The sequence below is a fragment of the Oncorhynchus gorbuscha genome, linkage group LG21 (assembly GCF_021184085.1).
Source record: "Oncorhynchus gorbuscha isolate QuinsamMale2020 ecotype Even-year linkage group LG21, OgorEven_v1.0, whole genome shotgun sequence".
NCBI classification, from domain to species: Eukaryota; Metazoa; Chordata; class Actinopteri; order Salmoniformes; family Salmonidae; genus Oncorhynchus; species Oncorhynchus gorbuscha.
The window spans coordinates 21,976,521-22,000,131 of NC_060193.1; the positions used below are offsets into that span (position 1 = coordinate 21,976,521).

At 42.0% G+C, this 23,611-nt stretch overlaps 1 protein-coding gene across 3 annotated transcripts; it reads left to right on the plus strand.

Annotated features, from left to right (window-relative positions):
• Positions 1-13,311: 13,311 nt before the first annotated feature.
• trip6 (thyroid hormone receptor interactor 6) lies at positions 13,312-23,213 on the plus strand. Of its 3 annotated transcripts, none has more exons than XM_046318472.1 (11): positions 13,312-13,405; positions 14,074-14,118; positions 16,858-17,068; positions 17,371-17,501; positions 17,789-17,899; positions 18,112-18,693; positions 18,848-18,941; positions 19,091-19,260; positions 20,249-20,427; positions 20,660-20,780; positions 20,942-23,213. In XM_046318472.1, exons 3-11 carry the CDS (start codon positions 16,867-16,869, stop codon positions 21,071-21,073), a joined length of 1,722 nt encoding a protein of 573 aa, XP_046174428.1. In that variant the 5' UTR covers positions 13,312-13,405; positions 14,074-14,118; positions 16,858-16,866; the 3' UTR covers positions 21,074-23,213. The 3 variants fall into 3 exon arrangements, with proteins under 3 accessions (XP_046174428.1, XP_046174426.1, XP_046174427.1); XM_046318470.1 differs by lacking the exon at positions 13,312-13,405 and adding an exon at positions 13,469-13,570; XM_046318471.1 differs by lacking the exon at positions 13,312-13,405 and adding an exon at positions 13,578-13,747.
• The last annotated feature ends 398 nt before the right edge of the window (positions 23,214-23,611 follow it).

Genomic DNA, 23,611 nt, shown 5'->3' on the forward strand with positions numbered 1-23,611 from the left:
AGACCATCCTCCACCATGGACTAGCAATGCCTTCCTCCCTCTGAGGAAACTGTCGGGGAGGAAGTTTGAAGAACACCCACATGTTAGATAAACAAACCTCGTTCCAACCTCAAAGCCTGCCCCATGGGAGAGAGGCTCTTCAGATATTAGATAAGGGCTAACTCTTCAAATGTAACACACTATAGAACAAGCAGAAGCCAGTGACTTGAATGACTTAACCTTGCACTTCCACATACATCAGGCTGGACAATTGGAACATGTTGCATTGTCTGTCACACCAGACGCATATATATCCTTCCTCAACGTACTGCAACTTAGGGTTAGCAAGCGGCAAAATCAGAGCTATTTTACAGACGCTCTAAATAACATCAAATGTTATCTAAATGTTGAGTATATTTCTGAGGTGACAGATCCAGGTGAACATGGAGTTGTGAGGGCACCATAAAGGCTTCCGGAAGTTTCTGGCCTGCTGCCAGAGGGGAGGAAGGAAACGGGAGAGTGGGGTGAGGAGGAGGGTGGGGGAGATGGGAGATACCCTCTCCCTGGCTTGCAAAACAACAACCCCCAAGATTGATAGAAATGTAGAGGACAGATGTGCAGGAACTGCCGAACACACACACACACACACACACACACACACACACACACACACACACACACACACACACACACACACACACACACACACACACACACACACACACACACACACACACACACACACACACACACACACACACACATAAAGCACTACACACCGCCACACACACACCATCTCTGAATACATCCTGCAAGGCGCACCGAGATGAGGATGAAAACGCCCGCGCAGGACATCCGTCAATAAGAGGGGGGTGAGGGGGGGGGGGGTAGCTATCAAAGGTCACCAATAAAAAAAAAATTAAACAAGCGGAAAAATGAGCTAATCTTAAGCACATCCTAGGTTCACAAAGAGTTGCATCGCATTACAATACACAGGTCTAACAGAGGGGCTGCTTCAGCACACCATGGACTTCAGATCAAAGAATTCTGACCGAACAGGAGGACCTTGACCTTCAGTCAAGGCCAGAAGTAGATAAGTGTGTAGAGAGAGAGGCCGCGCCCATGCAGAAACAGCACATATTTCACAGGGATGATGCAAGCTGCAAACCTGAGGTTTCCCACCATATCAGAGCTCTGAATCTATCATGCAGATAATACTCACCGCACTGTCAAATTGAATTAGGGCACTAAAGCTATTATCATGAAACAACAAATCCCACTTCAAGGACTGTTGAAGCCAACCCAAATCAAATAGGTGAAAAACTATTCATACAAATGTTCTGTCAGTGAATATCGCAGAAGAATGTTGTAGGAATTTAAATATACCGTATGTGCACAAGCTGCATACAATGGCAAATCAACCAATATGGCCATGTTTGGGTATAAACCCTGTGTTTAAATGCGAGTCGGAAGCAGTGTTTTACGAGGGGTGTTGTGTGTGTCCTTGTGCTTTTATTTGTTTTGATGGAGGCCGGATCAATTGTGTCTTATAGTAAAAAAAAGAAATGAAAAAAGAAAAACAACATTTAAGAAAACAGAGAATTAGATGTAGCTTAAGTCTAGGATACTTCCAGGCATTGTGAGAGGAACGGAAGAGGGGGGTGGTTGAGGAAAAGTGAGAACATTACTAATCAGGTTCGCCAATGGGCGGAAGCCATTCAGTCTGTCCAGTTGGCAAGGCTGTGCTAAGCTAATAGACTTCCCTGTTTCACCTAGTCTGTCAAAGGCCAATACCATGTCCATGTGAATGATTATCAAAACATTTGTTTACAGTGTTGTAGTTACTGTAGTGTGCTGTGGTTATCATTTTGATACTGTACAGGCCTAAACACCGGTTGGGTGAAACATCACATCTGTACAGTAGCATTGTGGTTATATAATCGAGGACAAAGGTCAATAAACTTTGAAAATAAAAGAAAACAAGACATAACGCAATGTAAAGTTAAAGAACACTACAATAATTTGCTTATGCACATTTTACATAATGCATTTGACAATTCATTCTTCCAGGTTTTACTATATTTCCTATTTGGCTTCTGATTCATAAGAACAAATCATGCAATTCAGGGGACACTCTTGATTGGGCTGTCGCTGTGTTCCTTGGGGAAATACCTCATTTACTGCATACCTTAAAAGGCAAGTGCTGATACTAATGCTCCGACAGTCTAATTCAATAGCTGGTGCAAAAGGGTTGACACAATAACACAGATTCACATAAACTGTGTCTTCCTGTTCTTGCAGAGAATTCTGGACATATAAGGGCATGCTGGAAGCACTTTCCGGACAGAGGAGAATAGAGGATGGGGAGGGAGGGGTGTGGGTCTACTTGTTTGTCCCCTTTGGACGATGGTAGGGGGGCAGGAATGAGGGGGGGGAAAGAACAGAGAAGCGTTGCAATGAAAAACAATAAAGCAAAACATTTCAAAAGAGCTTCCTTTGAAGCGGTGTCTGGGGAGATAAACGAGTCCTCTAGCATGCTTATTGGTGGGACCTGAGAGAGAATGTCTATGGTTTGTTGAGGATCTAGTGCTTCTGTCCCCAACCAAGGAGGGCCTGTAGCAGCACCTACATCTTCTGCACAGATTCTGTCAGACCTGGGCCCTGACCGTAAATCTCAGTAAGACAAAAAATAATGGTGTTCCTAAAAAGGTCCAGTTGCCAGGACCACAAATACAAATTCCATCTAGACACCGTTGCCCTAGAGCACACAAAAAACTATGTATACTTTGGCCTAAACATCAGTGCCACAAGTAACTTCCACAAACCAAGGAGTGTCTTCTACGCCATCAAAAGGAACATAAAATTTGACATACCAATTAGGATCTGGCTAAAAATACTTGAATCAGTTATAGAACCCATTGTCCTTTACGGTTGTTAGGTCTGGAGTCTTTTCACCAACCGAGAATTCACAAAGTGGGACAAACACCAAATTGAGACTCTACATGCAGAATTCTGCAAAAAAATCCTCTGTGTACAATGTAAAACATCAAATAATGCACGAGGAGCAGAATTAGGCCGATATGTGCACACTGCCCACAAAATGAGGTGGAAAATTAGCTGCACATCATAACCTCCTGCCAAATGTATGACCATATTAGAGACACATATATTTCCCTCAGATTACACAGACCCACAAAGAATTCGAAAACATAACCCAATTTTGATAAACTCGTATCTATTGGGTGAAATACCAGTGTGTCATCACAGCAGCATGATTTGTGACCTGTTGCCACAAGAAAAGGGCAACCAGTGAAGAACAAACACCATTGTAAATAGAACCCATATTTATGTTTATTTATTTTCCCCTTTGTACTTTAACTATTTACACATCCTTACAACACTGTATATAGACACATAATATGATATTTGAAAGGTCTCTCTTCCTTTGGAACTTTTGTGAGTATAATGTTTACTGTTAATTTATATTGTTTTTTATTTCACTTTTTATTATCTATTTCACTTGCTTTGGCAATGTAAACATTTGTTTCCCATGCCAATAAAGCCCCTTACATTGCAATATAATTTAATTGAGTGAGGGGGGGTCCTATCCAGAGCGTTCGGAAAGTTTGCAAGGGTGGGAAACTCTTTCCCGGCATGGGAGCAGTAGACTTGACACTCATTTGGGAAAAGTGGACAACATGAATAAATCAACATTAATTAGTTCATATTAGAAAATACTGTCATATTACAGGTTGTGAAATGCAAGAGCCATGAATTTACATTGTCAATAAATTACTATTTGGTCTGCGAAAGCAGGTGTTAAATGGTGTGTGTGTGTGTGCGATCAAGTACATAACACAGCAGTAAGGCAGGTTATGTGCATTTAATAATAATTCAATGATGATTTGAGTGCTTCAATTTCGGCCCGACCCAAATTTCTGCAGACCCACCAACGAATTGAATGACATGAAGAAATGCTAATCAGGTTCAAAGGTTTTGGAATAATCTGTTGCTAAAAGAGGGTGTCGTGGCAGAAATGTAGTGAGTTAAGAGGTTAAAGTCCTCTTTTCAGAGGAGAAACACAAGTTCAGAATGTGACTGACAGGGCTCTGTATAATGTCTGGGTATCAGGATGAACCCACTTGACTTGACAGTTTATTTATATAGGTAGACCTCCAAGTAAAATACATGTTTTCTAGATTTTTCATAGCAGAATAACACATTTAACATTTATAACAATTAAGTACTTGAAAATACTGTTTTTACTGGTGCAAGTAGTCTTTGGCAAAGCAACAAAAAAAAGATGCCACAAGTCAATAAACAAAATGACCAAGAAATAAATTGAATATGGCAATAACTGAGATAAAATCCCAACTGCCAAACACTTCCCTGGCAACTACACATCTTTGTCTATTTATCGAGGCTACAGGACAGCCCTTTTCATTATTTTGTCTTCAACATACTTTATTAGCTTATGTAATTGTAAAATATGGACCATGTAGCAGTGGTAAGGGCATGAAAACAACACAAGGCGAGGCAGGTTGACGTGCTCAGAGTGTAGATTTATTTACAGGTCTTTGGTGATCCAATGGTGAAAGCGCCATATCATACAAAATATACAAGTAGATTTACCAAATATACACGGGTATTAGCCCAAAAGAAATAGCCTCTGTATCAGGCTTAACCTGTCCTATCTGATAAACCAAATCGATACAGTACAGTACTATACAGTACATAATAAGCACTTGACCCCCATCCCGCAGGAGCATACATTTACCCAATTGGCAATTACAACCAATAAACTTGTTCTACAATGTAAAACGCAATTTCCACATCCATTGTTACATTCGTCTTAATCAGATTGAATGATTATTGAGGATATTCCAACACCATGCACACACCGAACAATAATTGTATCCTATTCAACTTTATGACTCCAAAGCGTGGAGCCTATTACGCACAGCAAAAATGACAGAGACATATGACACCCGGGAAATATGAACAAAGCGAACTCTACATTGAATGAAATAAGCATAACTTCTACCTGATGAGTTTTGCGAATGATCACGTGCACTACACATCGCGCCCACTCTGAGCGGGGTAAGAAACGGTTGGCTATGAAATGAAAATGTATTGCAGGTCTATCAAACATGAAACAGACATCTCTACGTGTTTCAATAAACTGTAAGGTAATGGAACGATGAAACGCTAGCAATTATTGCAGTATTAGATGGGAAATAGATTTACCACATAGTGCCTATGCATTTAAACATGTGAAAGCAACAGCAAATAGTTTAACAAGAGGGAAAAAAGCACTCTCCAATGGCGGGAATTTGGAGAGTGCAAGTTGAGAACAGCGTTTATGGTGCTTCCTTGCCACATTGGATTTGAACAATACATTCCAAATGCAAACTTCATAAGTAAATGATCAATATCAAGCAATCGTTACATACCAAAAGACCAGTAGTCCTATGCTAGTAATTGTTGCCCCATTACTGGTTAGCTTGCAATGTAAACAGTTCATATTCTTGATCAGCAAACTATTTTTGGAGCTGCATATTTATTTTTATGGTAAACCTCTCTCACTACAATTTAACGTTTGCGCTGCACCGAATTCTGTAGCTATCCAGCAAATCAGCAATCTGTTCGTGAGCTCACAAGACATATGTTGATTGACAGTTTTCTGGTCCAATCGGAGTGCCAATCTGTTGCATTTTTTTTTACAAGGGTGGTGATGCGGCTACTGTTTCTGGCTGCGTGTAGATTAATCCATGTAGACTGTGCCACAAAATGAGTGACAAAACATTACAAAACTTGGCCAGATAATTTGAAGTCATCAGTCTCAAGCCAAAGTTGAGTCTGGAGTCTCCAAGTCCAAGTCCAGTCTCAAGTCATTAAATGTGTGATTTGAGTCCGACTCAAATCCAAGTCATGTGACTCCAGTCCACAACTCTGGTTCAGAGCGTTGGACCAGTAACCAAAACAAATGTTGGTTCGACTCTCTGAGCCGACTAGGTGAAGATTCTGTCGATGTGCCCTTGAGCATGGCATTACCCTAAAATGTAAATGTAAAATGTCGCTCGAAATCCAATCATACATTTCCATCTAGACTGCATCATGTCTGTCTGTCTAATGTAACTATCCTACTTGACCTGGTATAGCTGATATCAAGGCCATTTATTGTAGAATCCCTAGTAGGTGGTAGGTAAATGAATGAGTGATGTCTCTGTTCTTCTTGGTAGAAGTCCTCCAAGAAAAATTAGAGAGAGCTAAGAACCCCAGGGAGGACCTCCAGGGTGGAGTAGATTCTAGACTCAAGCCATTTCAGTCCAGCAACTCCAGAGCTCTCAGTCCAAATCAGGTGAGAATGTGGATAATCCAATAGATTATGCTTTTGATCGAATGGTCAAAATTGTCAACAAATATGGTCAATTTGACTTTTTTGGGCATTTTCATAGGCTTCTACCAACATTAAAGACCCTCTTAAATGTTGTTTAAAAGAAGTTCCCAGCAGCCTATGTCCAGCAGCTACGGTACAAAAAATGTGTTCCTGTAACCAAGAAAGTGAAGGTAACTGAACTAAATGACTATCTCCCCTGGCACTCACTTCTGTCATCATGGAGTGCTTTGGGAGGCTAGTTAAGGATCATATCGGCTCCACCTTACCCGACACCCTAGAACAGGGGTGGGCAACTCCAGTCCTCGAGGGCCTGATTGGTGTCACACTTTTTCTCCATCCCTAGCAAACATAGCTTATTAATCAAATTGCATTCTAAACTGATGATCATGATTAGGGGATGATTGTGCAACTACTTCCTGTCAGGACGACCTCAGGTGGTGAAGGTAGGCAACAACACCTCTGCCACGCTGATCTTCAACACGGGGGCCCCACAAGGGTGCGTGCTCAGCCCCCTCATGTACTCCCTGTTCACCCATGACTGGGTGGCCACAGACGTCTCCAACTCAATCATCAAGTTTGCTGATGACACAACAGTGGTAGGCCTGTTTACCAACAATGACGAGACAGCCTATAGGGAGGAGGTGAGGGCCCTGGTGGATTGGTGGCAGGAAAATAACCTCTCCCTAAACGTCAACAAAATGAAGGAGCTGATCGTGAACTTCAGGAAACAGCAGCGAGAGCGCGCCCCAATCGACATCGACGGTGCTGCAGTGGAGAGGGTGAAAAGCTTCAAGTTCCTCGGTGTGCACTTACAACCTGAATTGGTCCATCCACACAGACAGTGTGGTGAAGAAGGCACAAAAGTGTCTCTTCAACCTCAGGAGGCTGTAGAAATTCGTCTAGGCCCCTAAGACCCTCTCAAACGTCTACAGATGCACCATTGAGAGCATCCTGTCGAGCTGTATCACCACCTGGTACAGCAATTGCACCGACCGCAACCGCATGGCTTTCCAGAGGGTGGTGCATCAGCCCAATGAATGACTTGGGGCATACTGCCTGCCCTCCAGGACATCTACAGCACCCGGTGCCACAGGAAGGCCAAGAAAATCAACAACGACCTCAAAATCAAATCAAATTTTATTTGTCACATACACATGGTTAGCAGATGTTAATGCGAGTGTAGCGAAATGCTTGTGCTTCTAGTTCCGACAATGCAGTGATAACCAACAAGTAATCTAACTAACAATTCCAAAAAAAACTACTGTCTTATACACAGTGTAAGGGGATAAGGAACATGTACATAAGGATATATGAATGAGTGATGGTACAGAGCAGCATACAGTAGATGGTATCGAGTACAGTATATACATATGAGATGAGTGTGTAGACAAAGTAAACAAAGTGGCATAGTTAAAGTGGCTAGTGATACATGTGTTACATAAGGATGCAGTCGATGTTGTAGAGTACAGTATATACATATGCATATGAGATGAATAATGTAGGGTAAGTAACATTATATAAGGTAGCATTGTTTAAAGTGGCTAGTGATATATTTACATCATTTCCATCAATTCCCATTATTAAAATGGCTGGAGTTGGGTCAGTGTCAATGACAGTGTGTTGGCAGCAGCCACTCAATGTTAGTGGTGGCTATTTAATAGTCTGATGGCCTTGAGATAGAAGCTGTTTTTCAGTCTCTCGGTCCCAGCTTTGATGCACCTGTACTGACCTCGCCTTCTGGATGATAGCGGGGTGAACAGGCAGTGGTTCGGGTGGTTGATGTCCTTGATGATCTTTATGGCCTTCCTGTAACAACGGGTGGTGTAGGTGTCCTGGAGGGCAGGTAGTTTGCCCCCGGTGATGCGTTGTGCAGTCCTCACTACCCTCTGGAGAGCCTTACGGTTGAGGGCGGAGCAGTTGCCGTACCAGGCGGTGATACAGCCCGCCAGGATGCTCTCGATTGTGCATCTGTAGAAGTTTGTGAGTGCTTTTGGTGACAAGCCGAATTTTTTCAGCCTCCTGAGGTTGAATAGGCGCTGCTGCGCCTTCTTCACGACGCTGTCAGTGTGAGTGGACCAATTCAGTTTGTCTGTGATGTGTATGCCGAGGAACTTAAAACTAGCTACCCTCTCCACTACTGTTCCATCGATGTGGATAGGGGGTGTTCCCTCTGCTGTTTCCTGAAGTCCACAATCATCTCCTTAGTTTTGTTGACGTTGAGTGTGAGGTTATTTTCCTGACACCACACTCCAAGGGCCCTCACCTCCTCCCTGTAGGCCGTCTCGTCGTTGTTGGTAATCAAGCCTACCACTGTTGTGTCGTCCGCAAACTTGATGATTGAGTTGGAGGCGTGCGTGGCCACGCAGTCGTGGGTGAACAGGGAGTACAGGAGAGGGCTCAGAACGCACCCTTGTGGGGCCCCCGTGTTGAGGATCAGCGGGGAGGAGATGTTGTTGCCTACCCTCACCACCTGGGGGCGGCCCGTCAGGAAGTCCAGTACCCAGTTGCACAGGGCGGGGTCGAGACCCAGGGTCTCGAGCTTGATGACGAGCTTGGAGGGTACTATGGTGTTGAATGCCAACCACCCGAGCCTGTTCACCCCACTGCCATCTAGAAGGAGGAGACAGTACAGGTGCATCAAAGCTGGGACAGAGAGAATGAAAAACAGAATCTTTGGATTAGACTGTTAAATAGTCACCACAAGCTGGTCTCCACCTACAGTAGCAACCTGACCTGAATTTAGTCACTGTTACTAGATGGCTACCATCTGATACTCTACCCTGCACCTGAGAGACTGCTTCCCTATGTGCATAGTCATTAAATACTTGTCAATGTAATAATGTTTTCATAATGTTTTACCCACTTCAAATGTATCCTTGACTTTCACATTTTCTTGCGTTATAGCCTTATTCTAAAAAATATTAAATAAAAAATGTTCCTCATCATTTTACACACAATACCCCATAATGACAAAGCGAAAACAGATTTTTTAGAAATGTATTAAAAATAAATAAAAAACAGAAATACCTTATTTACGTAAGTATTCAGACTTCAAATTGAGTTCAGGTGCATCCTGTTTCCATTGATCATCTTTGAGATGTTTCTACAACTTCATTGAAGTCCACCTGTGGTAAATTAAATTGATTGGACATGATTTGGAAAGGCACACACCCTTCTATATTAGGTCCCACAGTTGACAGTGCATGTCAGAGCAAAAATCAATCCATGAGGTTGAAGGAATTGTCTATAGAGCTCCGAGACAAGATTGTGTTGAGGCTCAGACTTGGGGAAGGGTACCAAAACATTTCAGCAGCATTAAAGTTCCCCAAGAACACAGTCGCCTTCATTCTTAAATGGAAGAAGTTTGGAACAACCAAGACTCTTCCTAGAGCTGGCCACCTGGCCAAACTAAGCAATTGGGGGAGAAGGGCTTGGTCAGGGAGGTGACCAAGAACCGATGGTCACTCTGACAGAGCTCCATAGTTCCTCTGTGGAGATGGAAGAACCTTCCATAAGGACAACCATCTCTGCAGCACTCTACCAATCAGGTCTTTATGGTAGAGTGACCAGACAGAAGCCACTTCTCAGTAAACGGCACATGACAGCCTGCTTTGAGTTTGCCAAAAGGCACCTAAAGGACTCTCAGACCATGAGAAAAAAGATTCTCTGGTCTGATGAAACCAAGATTGAACTCTCTTGCCTGAATGCCAAGCGTCACGTCTGGAGGAAAACTGGCACCATCCCTATGGCGAAGCATGTTGGTGGCAGCATCATGCTGTGGGGATGTTTTTCAGTGGCAGGGACTGGGAGACTAGTGAGGATCGAGGGAAAGATGAACGGAGCAAAGTACAGAGAGATCCTTGATGAAACCTGCTCCAGAGCCGTCAGGACCTCGGGCTGGGGTGAAGGTTCACCTTCTAACAGGACAACGGCACTGAGTACACAGCCAAGACAAAGCAGGAGTGGTTTCGGGACAGAGTCTCTAAATGAGTGGACCAGCCAGAGCTCAGACTTGAACCTGATCGAAAATCTCTGGAGAGACCTGAAAATAGCTGTGCCATGACGTTTCCCATCCAACCTGACAGAGCTTGAGAAGATCTGCAGAGAAGAATGGGAGAAGCTCCCCAAATACAGGTGTGCCAAGCTGCCACCCCCGTGCTTCACAGTTGGGATGGTGTGCTTCAGCTTGCAAGCCTCCACCTTTTCCTCCAAACATAACGATGGTCATTATGGCCAAACAGTTCCATTTTTGTTTCATCAGACCAGAGGAAATTTTTCCAAATAGTACGATCTTTATCCCCATGTGTAGTTGCAAAACGTAGTCTGGCTTTTTTATGGCGGTTTTGGAGCAGTGACTTCTTCCTTGCTGAGCGGCCTTTCAGGTTATGTCGATTATAGGACTCATTTTACTGTGGATATAGATACTTTTGTAACTGTTTCCTCCAGCATCTTCACAAGGTCCTTTGATGTTGTTCTGGGATTGATTTGCACTTTTCACACCAAAGCACGTTCATCTCTAGGAGACAGAACGTGTCTCTTTCCTGAGCGTTATGACAGCTGTGTGGTCCCATGGCATTTGTACTTGCGTACGATTGTTTGTACAGATAAATGTGGTACCTTCAGGCATTTGGAAATTGCTCCCAAGGATGAACCAGATTTGTGGAGGTATACACATTTTTTGAGGACTTGGCTGATTTCTTTTGATTTTCCCATGATGTCAAGCAAAGATGCACCGAGTTTGAAGGTTGGCCTTGAAACACATCCACAGGTACACCTCCAATTGACTCAAGTTATGTCAATAAGCCTATCAGAAACTTCTAAAGCCATGACATCATTTTCTGGAATTTTCCAAGCTGTTTGAAGGCACAGTCAAATTAGTGTATGTACACTTCTGACCCACTGGAATTGTAATACAGTGAAGTTTAAGTGAAAAAATCTGTCTGTAAACAATTGTTGGAAAATGACTTAGATGCCCTAACCGACTTGCCAAAACTATAGTTTGTTAACAAGAAAGTTGTATAGTGGTTGAAAAATGAGTTTTATTGACTCCAACCTATGTGTATGTGAACTTCCGACTTCAACTGTACATATTGTACAGTGCATATATATTTATATTCCGGACTCTGACATTGGTCTTACTGATATTTCTTAATTTTTATTTGGGGGATTTGTGTGTATTATTAAGTACACTGACTGCAGTGTTGGAGCTAGAAACATAAGCATTTTGCTGCACCTACGATAGCATCTGCAGAATACAGTATGTGTACCCGAACAATACATTTTTATTTGATTTTAATTCCGATTCTAAGAATCTGAAGCAAGACATATTTTCTGGGTCTGACGTTCCAAGAGAGGGACGTTCCATTGTGGATGTTCTAAAGGAGCATTCCCAAATCTGTTTTGATAAATGGGGCCACAGGTGATCACAGGCTGTGTTTGTGAGATTACAGAGTTGGTGACGTCACTGAATAGAGAGATACATTTTGACCAAAAATAAATGTTAGGCCCTATTGTCCTTTCCATTTTAATTGGCTATCAAATTCAAATGAATGTGTTATTTGTTTTATTTTTCTTTGTGAAATGTGAGGTGACCATGCGTAGAAAACATTTAATTAGCCTATCCTACATTTTAAAATACATATAGGCCGATTTAACTTTTGTCTGACAAACACTTGTAATACATGATGTGTTCATGATCCTCCATGCTTTTCCCCCTTTTTCCCCCCAGAAAATACAGTATACATGCAATAAGTATACAAACAAACAATGATAACATATGCTAGGGGGCACAACACATTTCAGATTATACAAAAACATTAAAAGAAACACATATATTGTTTTAACAGCTTTCTTATTAGAACAATGTTGAATGGTCTTAATGTACTGCTCGAATTCCTTATAGAAAACACGGAAGAGTGTTTTTTTTATTTGTGAATTTACATTTATGAATGTGACATTTTTCCATTAGCACAATTAGTTTGATGAGGTCAAATTGTTTTTCTTGATCCTTATTATGGTTAAGGAAACCGAGCAGCACATTCTCTCATAAACAAAAGAAATCAAGAATATTAACAATTATAAAACTATGAATATCTTTCCAGAACTTTTTTTTTTTTACATGTAGACAATATCAAAATAAATGCAAAAATGTTTCTGGATGCTCAACACAAAAAATACAGTTAATGTTAATGTCTTTTTTTTTTTTTTTCAGGTTAATGATTCGCAGGGTAATACTTATGGATTATTCTGAAAGAGACCTCTTTGAACTTATTAACAAGCAGATATTTGTATGGTAATAACCAGACTTTTTTCCAACAGATATTATTGACAAATGTAGTCCAGCAACTTGTGGCATAAGGAATGGATACAATATCCCTTTGAAAAAAGCATGTATAGATCTGTTGTTCGGAGGGAGCAAGGAGAAACACATTTTTCCTATTGGTGAGTCAACTGGAAGCAGGGTAGATGAGAAGAAGGTGAGGTCTGGTTATACATCTGCCGACCTGCCTTATTTTACCTCATTTGCACACACTGTATATAGATTTTTTTCTATCAGTGTTATTGACTGTATGTTTGTTTATTGCATGTGTAACTTCCATGTGTTGTTGTTTGTGTCGCACCTGTTTGCTTTATCTTGGCCAGGTCGCAGTTGTAAATGAGAACTTGTTTTCAACTGGCCTACCTGGTTAGATAAAGATGGAAAAAAAATATTAAAAAATAAAAAATAAAGGAACATAAAATTGAAGTTGGATTCTTTAATACATGTTTAGCCCAATTTATCTTAAAAGTATTATTCAAAGCATCTACAAATTTGAGACCACCATATTCATATGTGTTCATAATGACAGATGTCCTAATATAATGTGTACAATTTTTCCAGATTAAGTTGAAAAGCATCAGATCAACAGCTTTACCTATTTTGTTGTCAAGATGTAGGGACTGGGCTGCATAAGTAAGTCTGGAGATAATGATCCTCCACGCAGATCACAAGGCTAGGCCTGTGACAAACACGGGATCCATGAGAAAGTAAGTTACCGAATCTAGACCAAGGGTGTGTTCAGTACGTCTTGCAACGGAAACCGTTTTCCGTTTAAGAAACAAAAGGAACGAAACGGGGAGGGGCCGACAAACGGGTTTTCCTTCAAAACGTTTTGCAAAATAATTGGTGTAATGAATACACCCCAATAGAAAGTAGGCCTACTTTTTATGAGCGAGTTTTATTCTACCCTATCTGAAAAACACATGAAATAAGTTCAATTGTTTAATTGCGCGTGTTTGTGTGCAACAAGTGTAGCGTTCTCTTTGTAGTAGGCTAATCGTGTAGCCTAGACGCTGTAGATCAGCTATCTCTTCAAACAAACATATCAAGTTAGGCTAATGTTGTAATTTTCTCTGTATTAATCTCGCATGTTAACTTCAGTGTAACTGCCCGTTTGATATTCCTAGACTGACGCTGCATGATTTTTGTTGTTTAAATTCGAAAAATATTGTAATTTTCTTAACATATATACGTGTGTCTACTACTAACTACCCTACACATTTTCTTTGCCGCTCCAAAACTTGACAAAGCAATGTTTTTATCGTTTAGAAAGGTGCAATGCCATAGGCCTATACGATTTAGCATTGCATGTGATCTGGCTATTGACCCAAATAGCCTAATTGTCGCTACACTGTGACATGTTTTTCGTTTGTAGATGAGTATGAAGACGAGAAGACATAAGGATTCTGGATTTTAAGAGGTAGGATATCCCCATTCTAGCCTATTCTTCATAGCATACAACACTTCCCAATCGCAGAAGTGTTATTGTTTTGATTGCGGAAGTTTAGTAGGCTAGAATTGCAACAATGTAGCATTGCCATTGCTACAACAATGTATCTCTATCGCGCTCCAGCTCTCAATTCCCGTTTGACAGTTCGCTCATATAAGTGTGCTATCATGATTTGGCAACTGATATCAAGTTGACTAGCTGTTATAGTTTATGTGAGTAGTGGTCTTACAATCCACCGTAAGACTTTAAAAAAAAAATGTTTTTAATCACAGAATTATAAAGCCGCTGTGATTTAATTTTCCGGCCCACCAATCCTCGGATTTGAGTGTCCGCTCAGCCGGATTTAGGTTTAAATCAGGCCGGTGGAAGGAGGGACAGCAGCTCAATTGCAGTAGAGTCGGCTCTGACTGGTCATTCACTTATAGTGAACTTAATAATGCAATGCACTTTAAATACATGTTTGTTTAGGAAGATAAAATGTATAGATGCTAATGATGATCATCATAAAAGGCTGTCATGGTCAAAGTTTTGTGGAGAATGTTGTTTCCTAATAATCAGACTAGGCCTAATCACAGTCCCATCCTTCCAGCTGTAACCTTTCCGTTTTTTAAAAACATTTCTTTCACTGCCTTGTGTAATGTGTTGTTGTAAACCAGGTCCAGGTGCCGAAGCAGAGACGCATATCATTACAGACGTTTCCTCTCTTGTTTTTGTCACTGCAACTTCATTTGGGATCATTTAGAGTTGAGTGTAAACATTAGAGACAATAACTATTGTAGTGGATAAAGACCCAGGGGTAATGGTGGAACAAGCCACGGGTCTTGCACCTGTGAGATTTCTGTGTGTTTTTTTTATTTGTTATGTGCCTGTGTGTGTGTGTTGGCTCACACTGTGGAACTGGTGTGTCTGTCCGCTGGAATTCCCCTTATGGTTGGGAATGGCGCTATCTTCCTGCTTCTCAACTATGAGCCTATTATTAAACTGCTGTGTGTCAGTTGCCATAGGAAACCTAGATTGAAGCATCTCTTGGTTTCCACTCCAGTGGTTACCAGTGACACAAATATACAGACCAGTGGTTGCCTCTGACGTAAATATACACACCAGTGTTGGCTTCTCAGAGGAGGAAGGGGAGGACCATCCTCCTCAGTGATTTTCAGGAGGAAAAACAAATCTGTAAAACAGAAAAAAATTATCCTTTTAAAGATAAAACTATACTAAATATAATCAAGACACCAAATAATTCATTAAAACATACTATACTTCAAATGAGGTCTTCAGTAGCCTCAACCGCACACTGTAGGGTAGCACCATGGTGTATCCAGAGGACAGATGGTTTCCGTCTTCCTCAGGGTACATTGACTTCAATACAAAACCTAGGAGGCTCATGTTTCTCAGACCTTTCTATATACTTACACAGTAACTGACAACTCCCGGAGGATGTCTTCCAACCGATCTCTTGCAGCATGAACTGACCCAATCAGAGAATGAATCTAGTACTGAAGGCATAAGACACAGATAGCTGGCACTGCAGTACATACAATGTGGTGAGTAGTTGACTCGAAGAGAAAGACAATGGGTGAACAGTTTTGAACAAATTCATTCCTTCCAAACATGAAGGAGGAGCCAGATAGAGATTTCAATTTTTTTTCAGTTTCACTTAGCTAGCAAATGCAGCTAGCTAGTTTAGCCTAGTCAAACACTCTGCTCAAACAGAGGGATGCTATGTTAGCTAGCTGGCTATGACTATCCAACACAACACTGGAACACTTCCAAGTCAAGGTAAGCTTTTGGTTTGACTAATTTATTGCCCCCGGGGTCTGCCGGTGTAAGTGCTAAACTGCTTATTGACTGCACACTGTAGCAGGTTTACTAACACTTTAGTTCTATTAGCTATGTTGACTATGATGTTACTTTGACTAATATTGTGCCAGAGATGTAGGCTGTGTGTAGCAGTTATGATATCGTTTGGCTTGGAAAGGTATTTTGTTTTGCCTGGTCACATAGCTGATGTGTTGTGCATTGACGTCCACAAGTGTTTACGCGTGATCAGGGGTGTATTCATTCCGCCGATTCTGTGTAAAAACATTTCTCAAATGGAACAAAATGAGTATTAACATACCTGAATTTGTCCAATGGAGACTCTCTTGAACTAATGATCACACCCTATGTCAGCAAATTTTTCTCTCGACCTGTGTGCACATACCTTGTAATCTTGAATTGATAGGCTAGGTTGTAGCAACCTCCTGATGGGTATTGGGAACATTTGAGTATCATGTTGTAGCCTAATCCTATCGTTGTTATATGAAAGACAGTCATCCAATATGGTGTAATAGAAATAAGAATATAATTGTTCTGCTGTTGTCCTAAATACAGGAATATAATTGTTCTGCTGTTGTCCTAAATACAGGAATATAATTGTTCTGCTGTTGTCCTAAATACAGGAATATAATTGTTCTGCTGTTGTCCTAAATACAGGAATATAATTGTTCTGCTGTTGTCCTAAATACAGGAATATAATTGTTCTGCTGTTGTCCTAAATACAGGAATATAATTGTTCTGCTGTTGTCCTAAATACAGGAATATAATTGTTCTGCTGTTGTCCTAAATACAGGAATATAATTGTTCTGCTGTTGTCCTAAATACAGGAATATAATTGTTCTGCTATAGTTTTACAATATAGCAGTTTAATCACAACAACCTTCTTTTCAGAACCCTGACATGTCTGGTCCCACCTGGCTGCCGCCAAGGACTCTGGGTAGCCCAGAGAGAACTGTTCATCAGATGTCCCACTCCGGGCCAGCCATGTACAGACAGCCGCCCATGAAGGTCTCCTCGGACCCCCGGCCCAAGTATGGGGTCTATGACCAGAAAGGAGGTGGAGGAGGCCTGGCCACTAGGTACATGGCTACTGGACCCACAGGTAGGAACATGGTGGTGGTGGGCCTTATGTTACACTGGGCTTGAGTTTTGTGCTAAACCTTGGTAAAAATGAAATCCTGTGATAACTTTCGTGATTGACAACAGCTTAAATGTCAGTGAAAACTTAGCTCAAGCCTTGACGTAGAAGAGAGTTAGAACTGATAAAAGATTGAGTACACCAATGCTTTGGTGATTAGAACTGGCACAATATTGATGAAAACTATTTGATTATGTGTCAATGTAAAGTGTGTACATTATTATGGTCTTGTTTGTAAAGTGTACCGTGTCATATTTGTTGTAAAGGTGGACCCATGCAGCACCAAGAGGACACAGGGTTTCACCCTAAATCTAACGACCACTACTACCAACCACCTTCCCACGGGCTCAAAGAAGACCGGTCCTGGAACCCTCACATGGACAGCTATGAGCTAATGGTAGGTGGGACATAATTGTTTTTGTAGCTTGGAATCCACACTGATTATTGCTCCATTACGCCACGATGTTCAGTGTAGTTTCCAGACTAAAATTAGTGAGATTTTCAACCTGATTGCATGTAGATAGGCTAGTTACGATTGTTGTAATGTCATGGAGCATAACATTTGCTCAAATCCAATATTCAAATAAACAAGTAATTACACTACATTTGCTCTATCTTTCTCCTGTTGTGAAATGTTATAAAGGCAAGTGACTTCATGTGTGTGATCCTGCTCTATGATTTCAGCATCGTGGACCTGAGAAGCCAAGTGGACACCACTCCAACCTCGATGCAGAGATTGACTCTCTCACCTGCATGCTGGCCGATCTGGACAGCCATCCACAGAACAGCACACAGGTAGGTTACCTGACTGACTACATATGAGGAATAAACTATTCCCCAGAAACATAATACACAAACGTATAACTGACCAATAAAAATAAAAACATATCTGTCTTTAAGTGTATCACTGGTTCTTCTGGATGTTTACGCTTGAGTTTTTGTTAGTAATTCATTTGAAATAAAAAAGGCAAAAAAATGATTTATGTTTACTTTCCATTCCTTTGCAGCTGTACGATAACGTGCCTTACAACAAACACATCTCAGGGGACCACTACAAACCCTCAACCCAGCCAGGAGCACTCTCTCAGGGCAGGCCGTCCATGGGTTACCCCCCCCAGTCCCAGTACCATCCAGCACCCCCTTACCCCAGTGATCCCCACCAGGTTCCCCAGTACTCCCCCCAGCCAGACTACACCTACGCCCAGGTGTCCAAACCCTACCCTCAGCCCGTCCCTGCCTCCTATACCACCTCTTCCACCCCTACTGGCCCGAGGTTCAGCGTCCAGGTCAAAACAGCCCAGCCTGTCACCTACTCCCAAACTGGTAGACAAGCCGAGCAGGCTTACACCCCTCCTCCGCCCCACCAGCACTCCTCGCGCCCCCCACCCCAGAACCAGACGGGCCCCCAGGGCTGGTACCCTCCCCATCCCGCATCCCAAGCCCAGGAGCTGCACTCTGATGGGGGCTACAAGGAGATCCCCGGGGGGTCTAGAGGGCGAGGGAACCAGGGCCCCACGCCCAAGAGAGGCCTGGAGAATCACCAACCAGGTTCAAGAGAGGCCCCAAGTCCCGCCTATCAGCCCAGCAAGGTGAGTGTCTGTCTAGAGTTCAGAGGTCATCTACTCTACAGCATGCTCTGCTGCTTCTAAAGTATGGTCCTTTTTGAGTACTTGTATCCTCAGTCTCTTGGTTTCACTAATCTGAAAGGGAAATAATGAATAATTAATCATATTTGTCCATTAGGGGTCAGCAGCTCCGAGGCAAGAGGAGGAATTGGACCGGCTCACTAAGAAGTTGGTGTACGACATGAATCACCCACCTACAGAGGAATACTTTGGTACTTCCCTATGTCCTTTGTGTTGACTGGACTCTTAATTTCCCCTTGGGCTACAAAGTTAATTTAAATTGAACACAAGATGTTCCTTCTGAGTAAAAATCTCTTATCCTCCTATTCTCATCTTTTCTCCTTTCCCTCTATACTATCAGGTCGCTGTGCGCGTTGCGGTGACAATGTGCTTGGCGACGGCAGTGGCTGTATCGCCATGGAGCAGGTGTTCCACGTGGAGTGTTTCACCTGCATCACCTGCCACGCCCGTCTCCGGGGGCAACCCTTCTACGCCCTGGACAAGAAGAGCTACTGCGAAAGCTGTTACATTGTGAGTTTCTGTCACTTTTTGTATTGAGAATTGCTTCTCTTTGTTCTAAATTCTTTAGCAGTATTCCCTGGATTCATCAGTTGATCTCTCCATCCATCTTTGTCTCTTTCTTGCCGTCTTTCTCCATATATATTGTATTCTCTCACCAGTGCTGAGGCATTAGTGCTTTTTGAAGTCTTTTCAGTTTGATTATTTAGAATATAATTGCAGATTTTTGATTATAATTAAAAAATAAAATAATGCACTTGGGGTTGAATGCTGCAAAACAGAATAAAACAATTTTATAAAAGTTCCATGATGGTAGTGACTCCCCATCACCTATTAAGCATTCACATTACTTTACTTGAATAAAATATTTCAGTTGTTGTGAGCTGAAGCGCAGATGGGTCATGCAGCAAGATAATGATCCAAAACACACAATCAAGTCTACATGAAAATGGCTAAATGGCGACAAATGTGAAGTTTTGGAATTGCCTAGTCAAAGTCCAGACCAAATCCCAATTGAGATGTGGCTGGATTTGAAATGAGCAGTTCAGCTCTGTAGAGCTGCTGCCTGACAAAATCACTATTTTAGAAGTTCTTCAAAGTAAATAAGGCATACTTTTATTGCCTGCTGAATACCAACTATCAATCGCTTTTATATCATGTATTTTCAGGTAGAGACGCTTCTCGAAGCAACTGCTCTCTACCATGTTTTCTGCGCTAAACTATGTAAAACAGGGGTGTCAAACTCATTCCATGGAGGTCCAAATGTTTGTGGGTTTACATGTTTTCCTTTCAATTAAGACCTATTTATCTCTAGAGAAACTGCTCAAAATACGCATTGAGCTCACAGAACAAAAAACATTTCCAATAATTGAACCGACGTCGCTCAGTTAGTTGTTCGAAAAACAAAAAAAGAACCAACATTTTGGTTAATTGCTCGGTACCAATATCTCACACATGCACACACAAACTATTTTGTCTGAACCTGTGCTGCCTCTCTCAGAGTACCCTAGAGCGCTGCTCTAAGTGCTCCAAACCCATCTTGGACCGTATCCTGCGGGCCATGGGAAAGGCCTACCACCCGCGCTGCTTCAACTGTGTGGTGTGTGGCTGCTGCCTGGACGGGGTTCCCTTCACTGTGGACGCCACCTCCCAGATTCACTGCATAGATGACTTCCACAGGTCAGCAGCTCAACAAACGGAATATCTCCGGGCCAGATATTACCTGTACTTTTTCTAGATGAACAATGAACTGGGACACCAGCACAAGTCTCCCATTGAACAATGAAACTTAGATTTACACTTTAATTTCTTGAGATAACGTTCAGCCATTGGTCCTTTTTAAAAAACGTAATTCTAGTGTTCCACCCCCCTGAGTTTTAATGTTAGTGTTGACGCTTTCTGTCCTAAACAGGAAGTTTGCCCCCCGCTGCTCAGTGTGTGGCCAGGCCATCATGCCCGAACCGGGACAGGAGGAGACCGTCAGGATAGTGGCGCTGGACCGCAGCTTCCACGTCAACTGCTACGTGTGTGAGGTGAGTAGTAGTGTGAGTGTGTGTGTGTCCTTGTTAGTAAAATACCTCGCTCAAGTTGAATGACGTTTACAGTTTGGCAGGATGTCACATCAGGTGTACAAAGGCCATTCAGTTGAACCCAATCAGTGTTCCTGGATTTACCCTGTGTTTTCTCTGTCCAGGAGTGTGGTCTGCTCCTGTCCTCCGAGGGTGAGGGGCGAGGTTGTTACCCCCTGGATGGTCACATCCTGTGTAAGGGCTGCAGCGCCCGCCGCATCCAGGACCTTTCCGCCAAAATCTCCACTGACTGCTAACCAACTAGGAGACGTCACCTCTGACCCCGCAATCCTTCCATTACTTTCACCTGCTCTGAGGTAGAAGTTGCCCTAACGAATATATCTGAGACCAGATTCACCCCTCTCCAAATCATAACCTTAACCACAAGGGGGGGGAAATGTTAAACTAAGGGCAACTTTGTCCTTCTACTTTTTCATACTCTTCTAGTCAATCTTCGTTCTTCAGATGCCCAAAGCTGTGGAATCAGTAGTACCATGTCACCTCAAACTGCCTATGACAGTCTTCAATATGATGCCATTATTTAATTTCACTTGACTAGGTTTATTGATACATAATTACAGGTTAAAGACAGGGTATTGTAACATGGATTGACAACAAGTTCCACCACTATTCCCTAATCCTTGTCCTCTGGTTTATACTAGCTATCACCTATCCTCTATATTGTATCCTGTACCCCTACTCCCTATCTACTACACCCTATCCCCTACCCTTCAGCGCATACCAGTATTGTATAGAGCCTCTGACCTGCAGGCAGCAGGGGCTGCACTAACCCCCCTCCCCCTTCCCCACCCACTGCTTATGTCACACTAATCCTGCATGTCCTACACTATGTCTTACGCTCTATCCTGCCAGACATAGAGGGGACATGGAAGGAGCTCTATAATGGCAAATAATGGTTGATGGATATTGACGATAAGTAGGAAAATTAGGTGGTGATGATGAGGATTGAGGAAGACTATATCTTCCTGCCATCTGACCAGTCCAGATAATGGAACATATATATTTTTTTGTATGCCACTAAAGTCCATAAAAAAAACGCTGAACTGCCTCGCATGAAAGAACGCACATATGCAAATGATATGTGTGACGGAGCATATGTTGCGGGTTGATTTGGTTATGGAGTGAATGGGTTTGCATACGTTTCATAGGAGAGGAAGTAGCTGTAGTTGGATTGATTTGTGAATAGAATAGAGGACAAAGAAAGATTAGGTAGTCATAAAAAGCAGATCGCTAAAGTCAATGCTGTGACCCTAATTTAATGTTGAAACAGTCCGTTTGTGTCAAGATGATAACTTGGCAGCTTGACAAGTTTGCCTTGTCAAAACAGAACAGCGATTTGCATCATGATAATTGGTACTGCATTTCCGAGAATGTTACTTGTAAGCCAGCCAAAACTCCAAACCCCATCTTCAAAATTTGAATGCGCTTTTTATTACTATAATATCATTTCTCTTAACATTTGTGTTGATTTATACTTGACTGTTACAATGGTGAAGACGGTGCAATGAAGTCTAATGCAATTGTCTTACTGAGAAACAGGGATCTCATCCTCTTGTGTTCTTTATGGGTTTTTGTTTTAGTTTAAGAGATAGATTTCCGTCGCTAATCCATATCCTCATGGCGCTATCGGCCATGTTGAAGCATCTCTGAGACATTGGAGTCCTTCTCACATTGTTTTGATGTCATTTGTCCTTGTGCTTCGTCCTCCCGCTGTCTTAATTTGTTTTGCAACGTAAAAGCGGCTCGTATGATTTTGAAGGCTTGAACACCTTTTTAATTTCACACGCCTTCAAAACCCAAATCTGTGTTTGTGTCTGGAATCACAGCACTTGATCCTTTTCCCTCAGTATTTGTCTCTGAGCACAAAGATATGAAGATCTCTGTGTGAGCCCTGTGAGTTGCATTTCCCACTTTTGCGTATTTATTTCAACTCCTGTTATACACTCATTGTTTCTAAGTCCGTGTTTATGGCCGTCACTGCGTGTAAATGTTTTATGTTCCAGTGTCATATTGATTAGTACAAGAGAACGGCAATGAAAGGCTATAGAACATGTCGTCATAGTTAATATTTCTGTCTGTTTTACCATCTCACTCTTTCCCTTCAGTCTCGTGGTACAATCGTTCAAATGTGTGGCCTTGATGGCCAAAATGTTTTGTTGACAAGTGTAATCTGTGGTTTAAAGCCATTGTTGTATTGCAGAATAATCGATCTGTCCATGTGAGGAATACAAGCGGAGAATGCTTTTGTACTGAGCAGGTGGTTTGTACAATTTGGCTCAAGTTTGAAGTGTGAGTGGGTGTGTGTGCATTTGCTCCCCCCTAATGCTGATTGTAGTACATAATCAATACAATAAACCATCCCTATTTTTCAGCAAACTACACCTTGTCATCTTTTCATATACCCCTGTACTAGACCCTAACCTAAAACCTATTCGGTGTTACAGAGGAGTTAGCTGACAACGTTACAAAAACGATGTGCACGCTTCCGTGCAGCAGAAGCCAGCACGTTGTTGTGAATATGGATGGCTGCTAGCAAGAATGTAAAGAACCTGCCACGTGGGAAGTGGCTTGTGTTTGATACCATGTCTTGACTGATTTCATGCCAATATTGCTACAATGTGCTAGCTAGCTAACCAACAACTGTACTGATTGTATTTAAGAGACAAGTACTCATTATGCAAATGTATTTGTTTTCAGTAAAAGGCGTAATATAGCTTACATGTCAACAATCTAAGCTTGCCCCATAGTTGTGCACGGGTTGCTTTTGTTGCTAG

Bases quoted from the DNA above. Each gene is read 5' to 3' on its own strand.
- trip6 (XM_046318472.1), top strand. From the start codon at position 16,867: ATGTCTGGTCCCACCTGGCTGCCGCCAAGGACTCTGGGTAGCCCAGAG. The intron at 19,261-20,248 runs GTGAGTTTCTGT...TGCCTCTCTCAG, and splicing joins ACTGCGAAAGCTGTTACATT to AGTACCCTAGAGCGCTGCTC. The intron at 20,428-20,659 runs GTCAGCAGCTCA...TGTCCTAAACAG, and splicing joins TGCATAGATGACTTCCACAG to GAAGTTTGCCCCCCGCTGCT.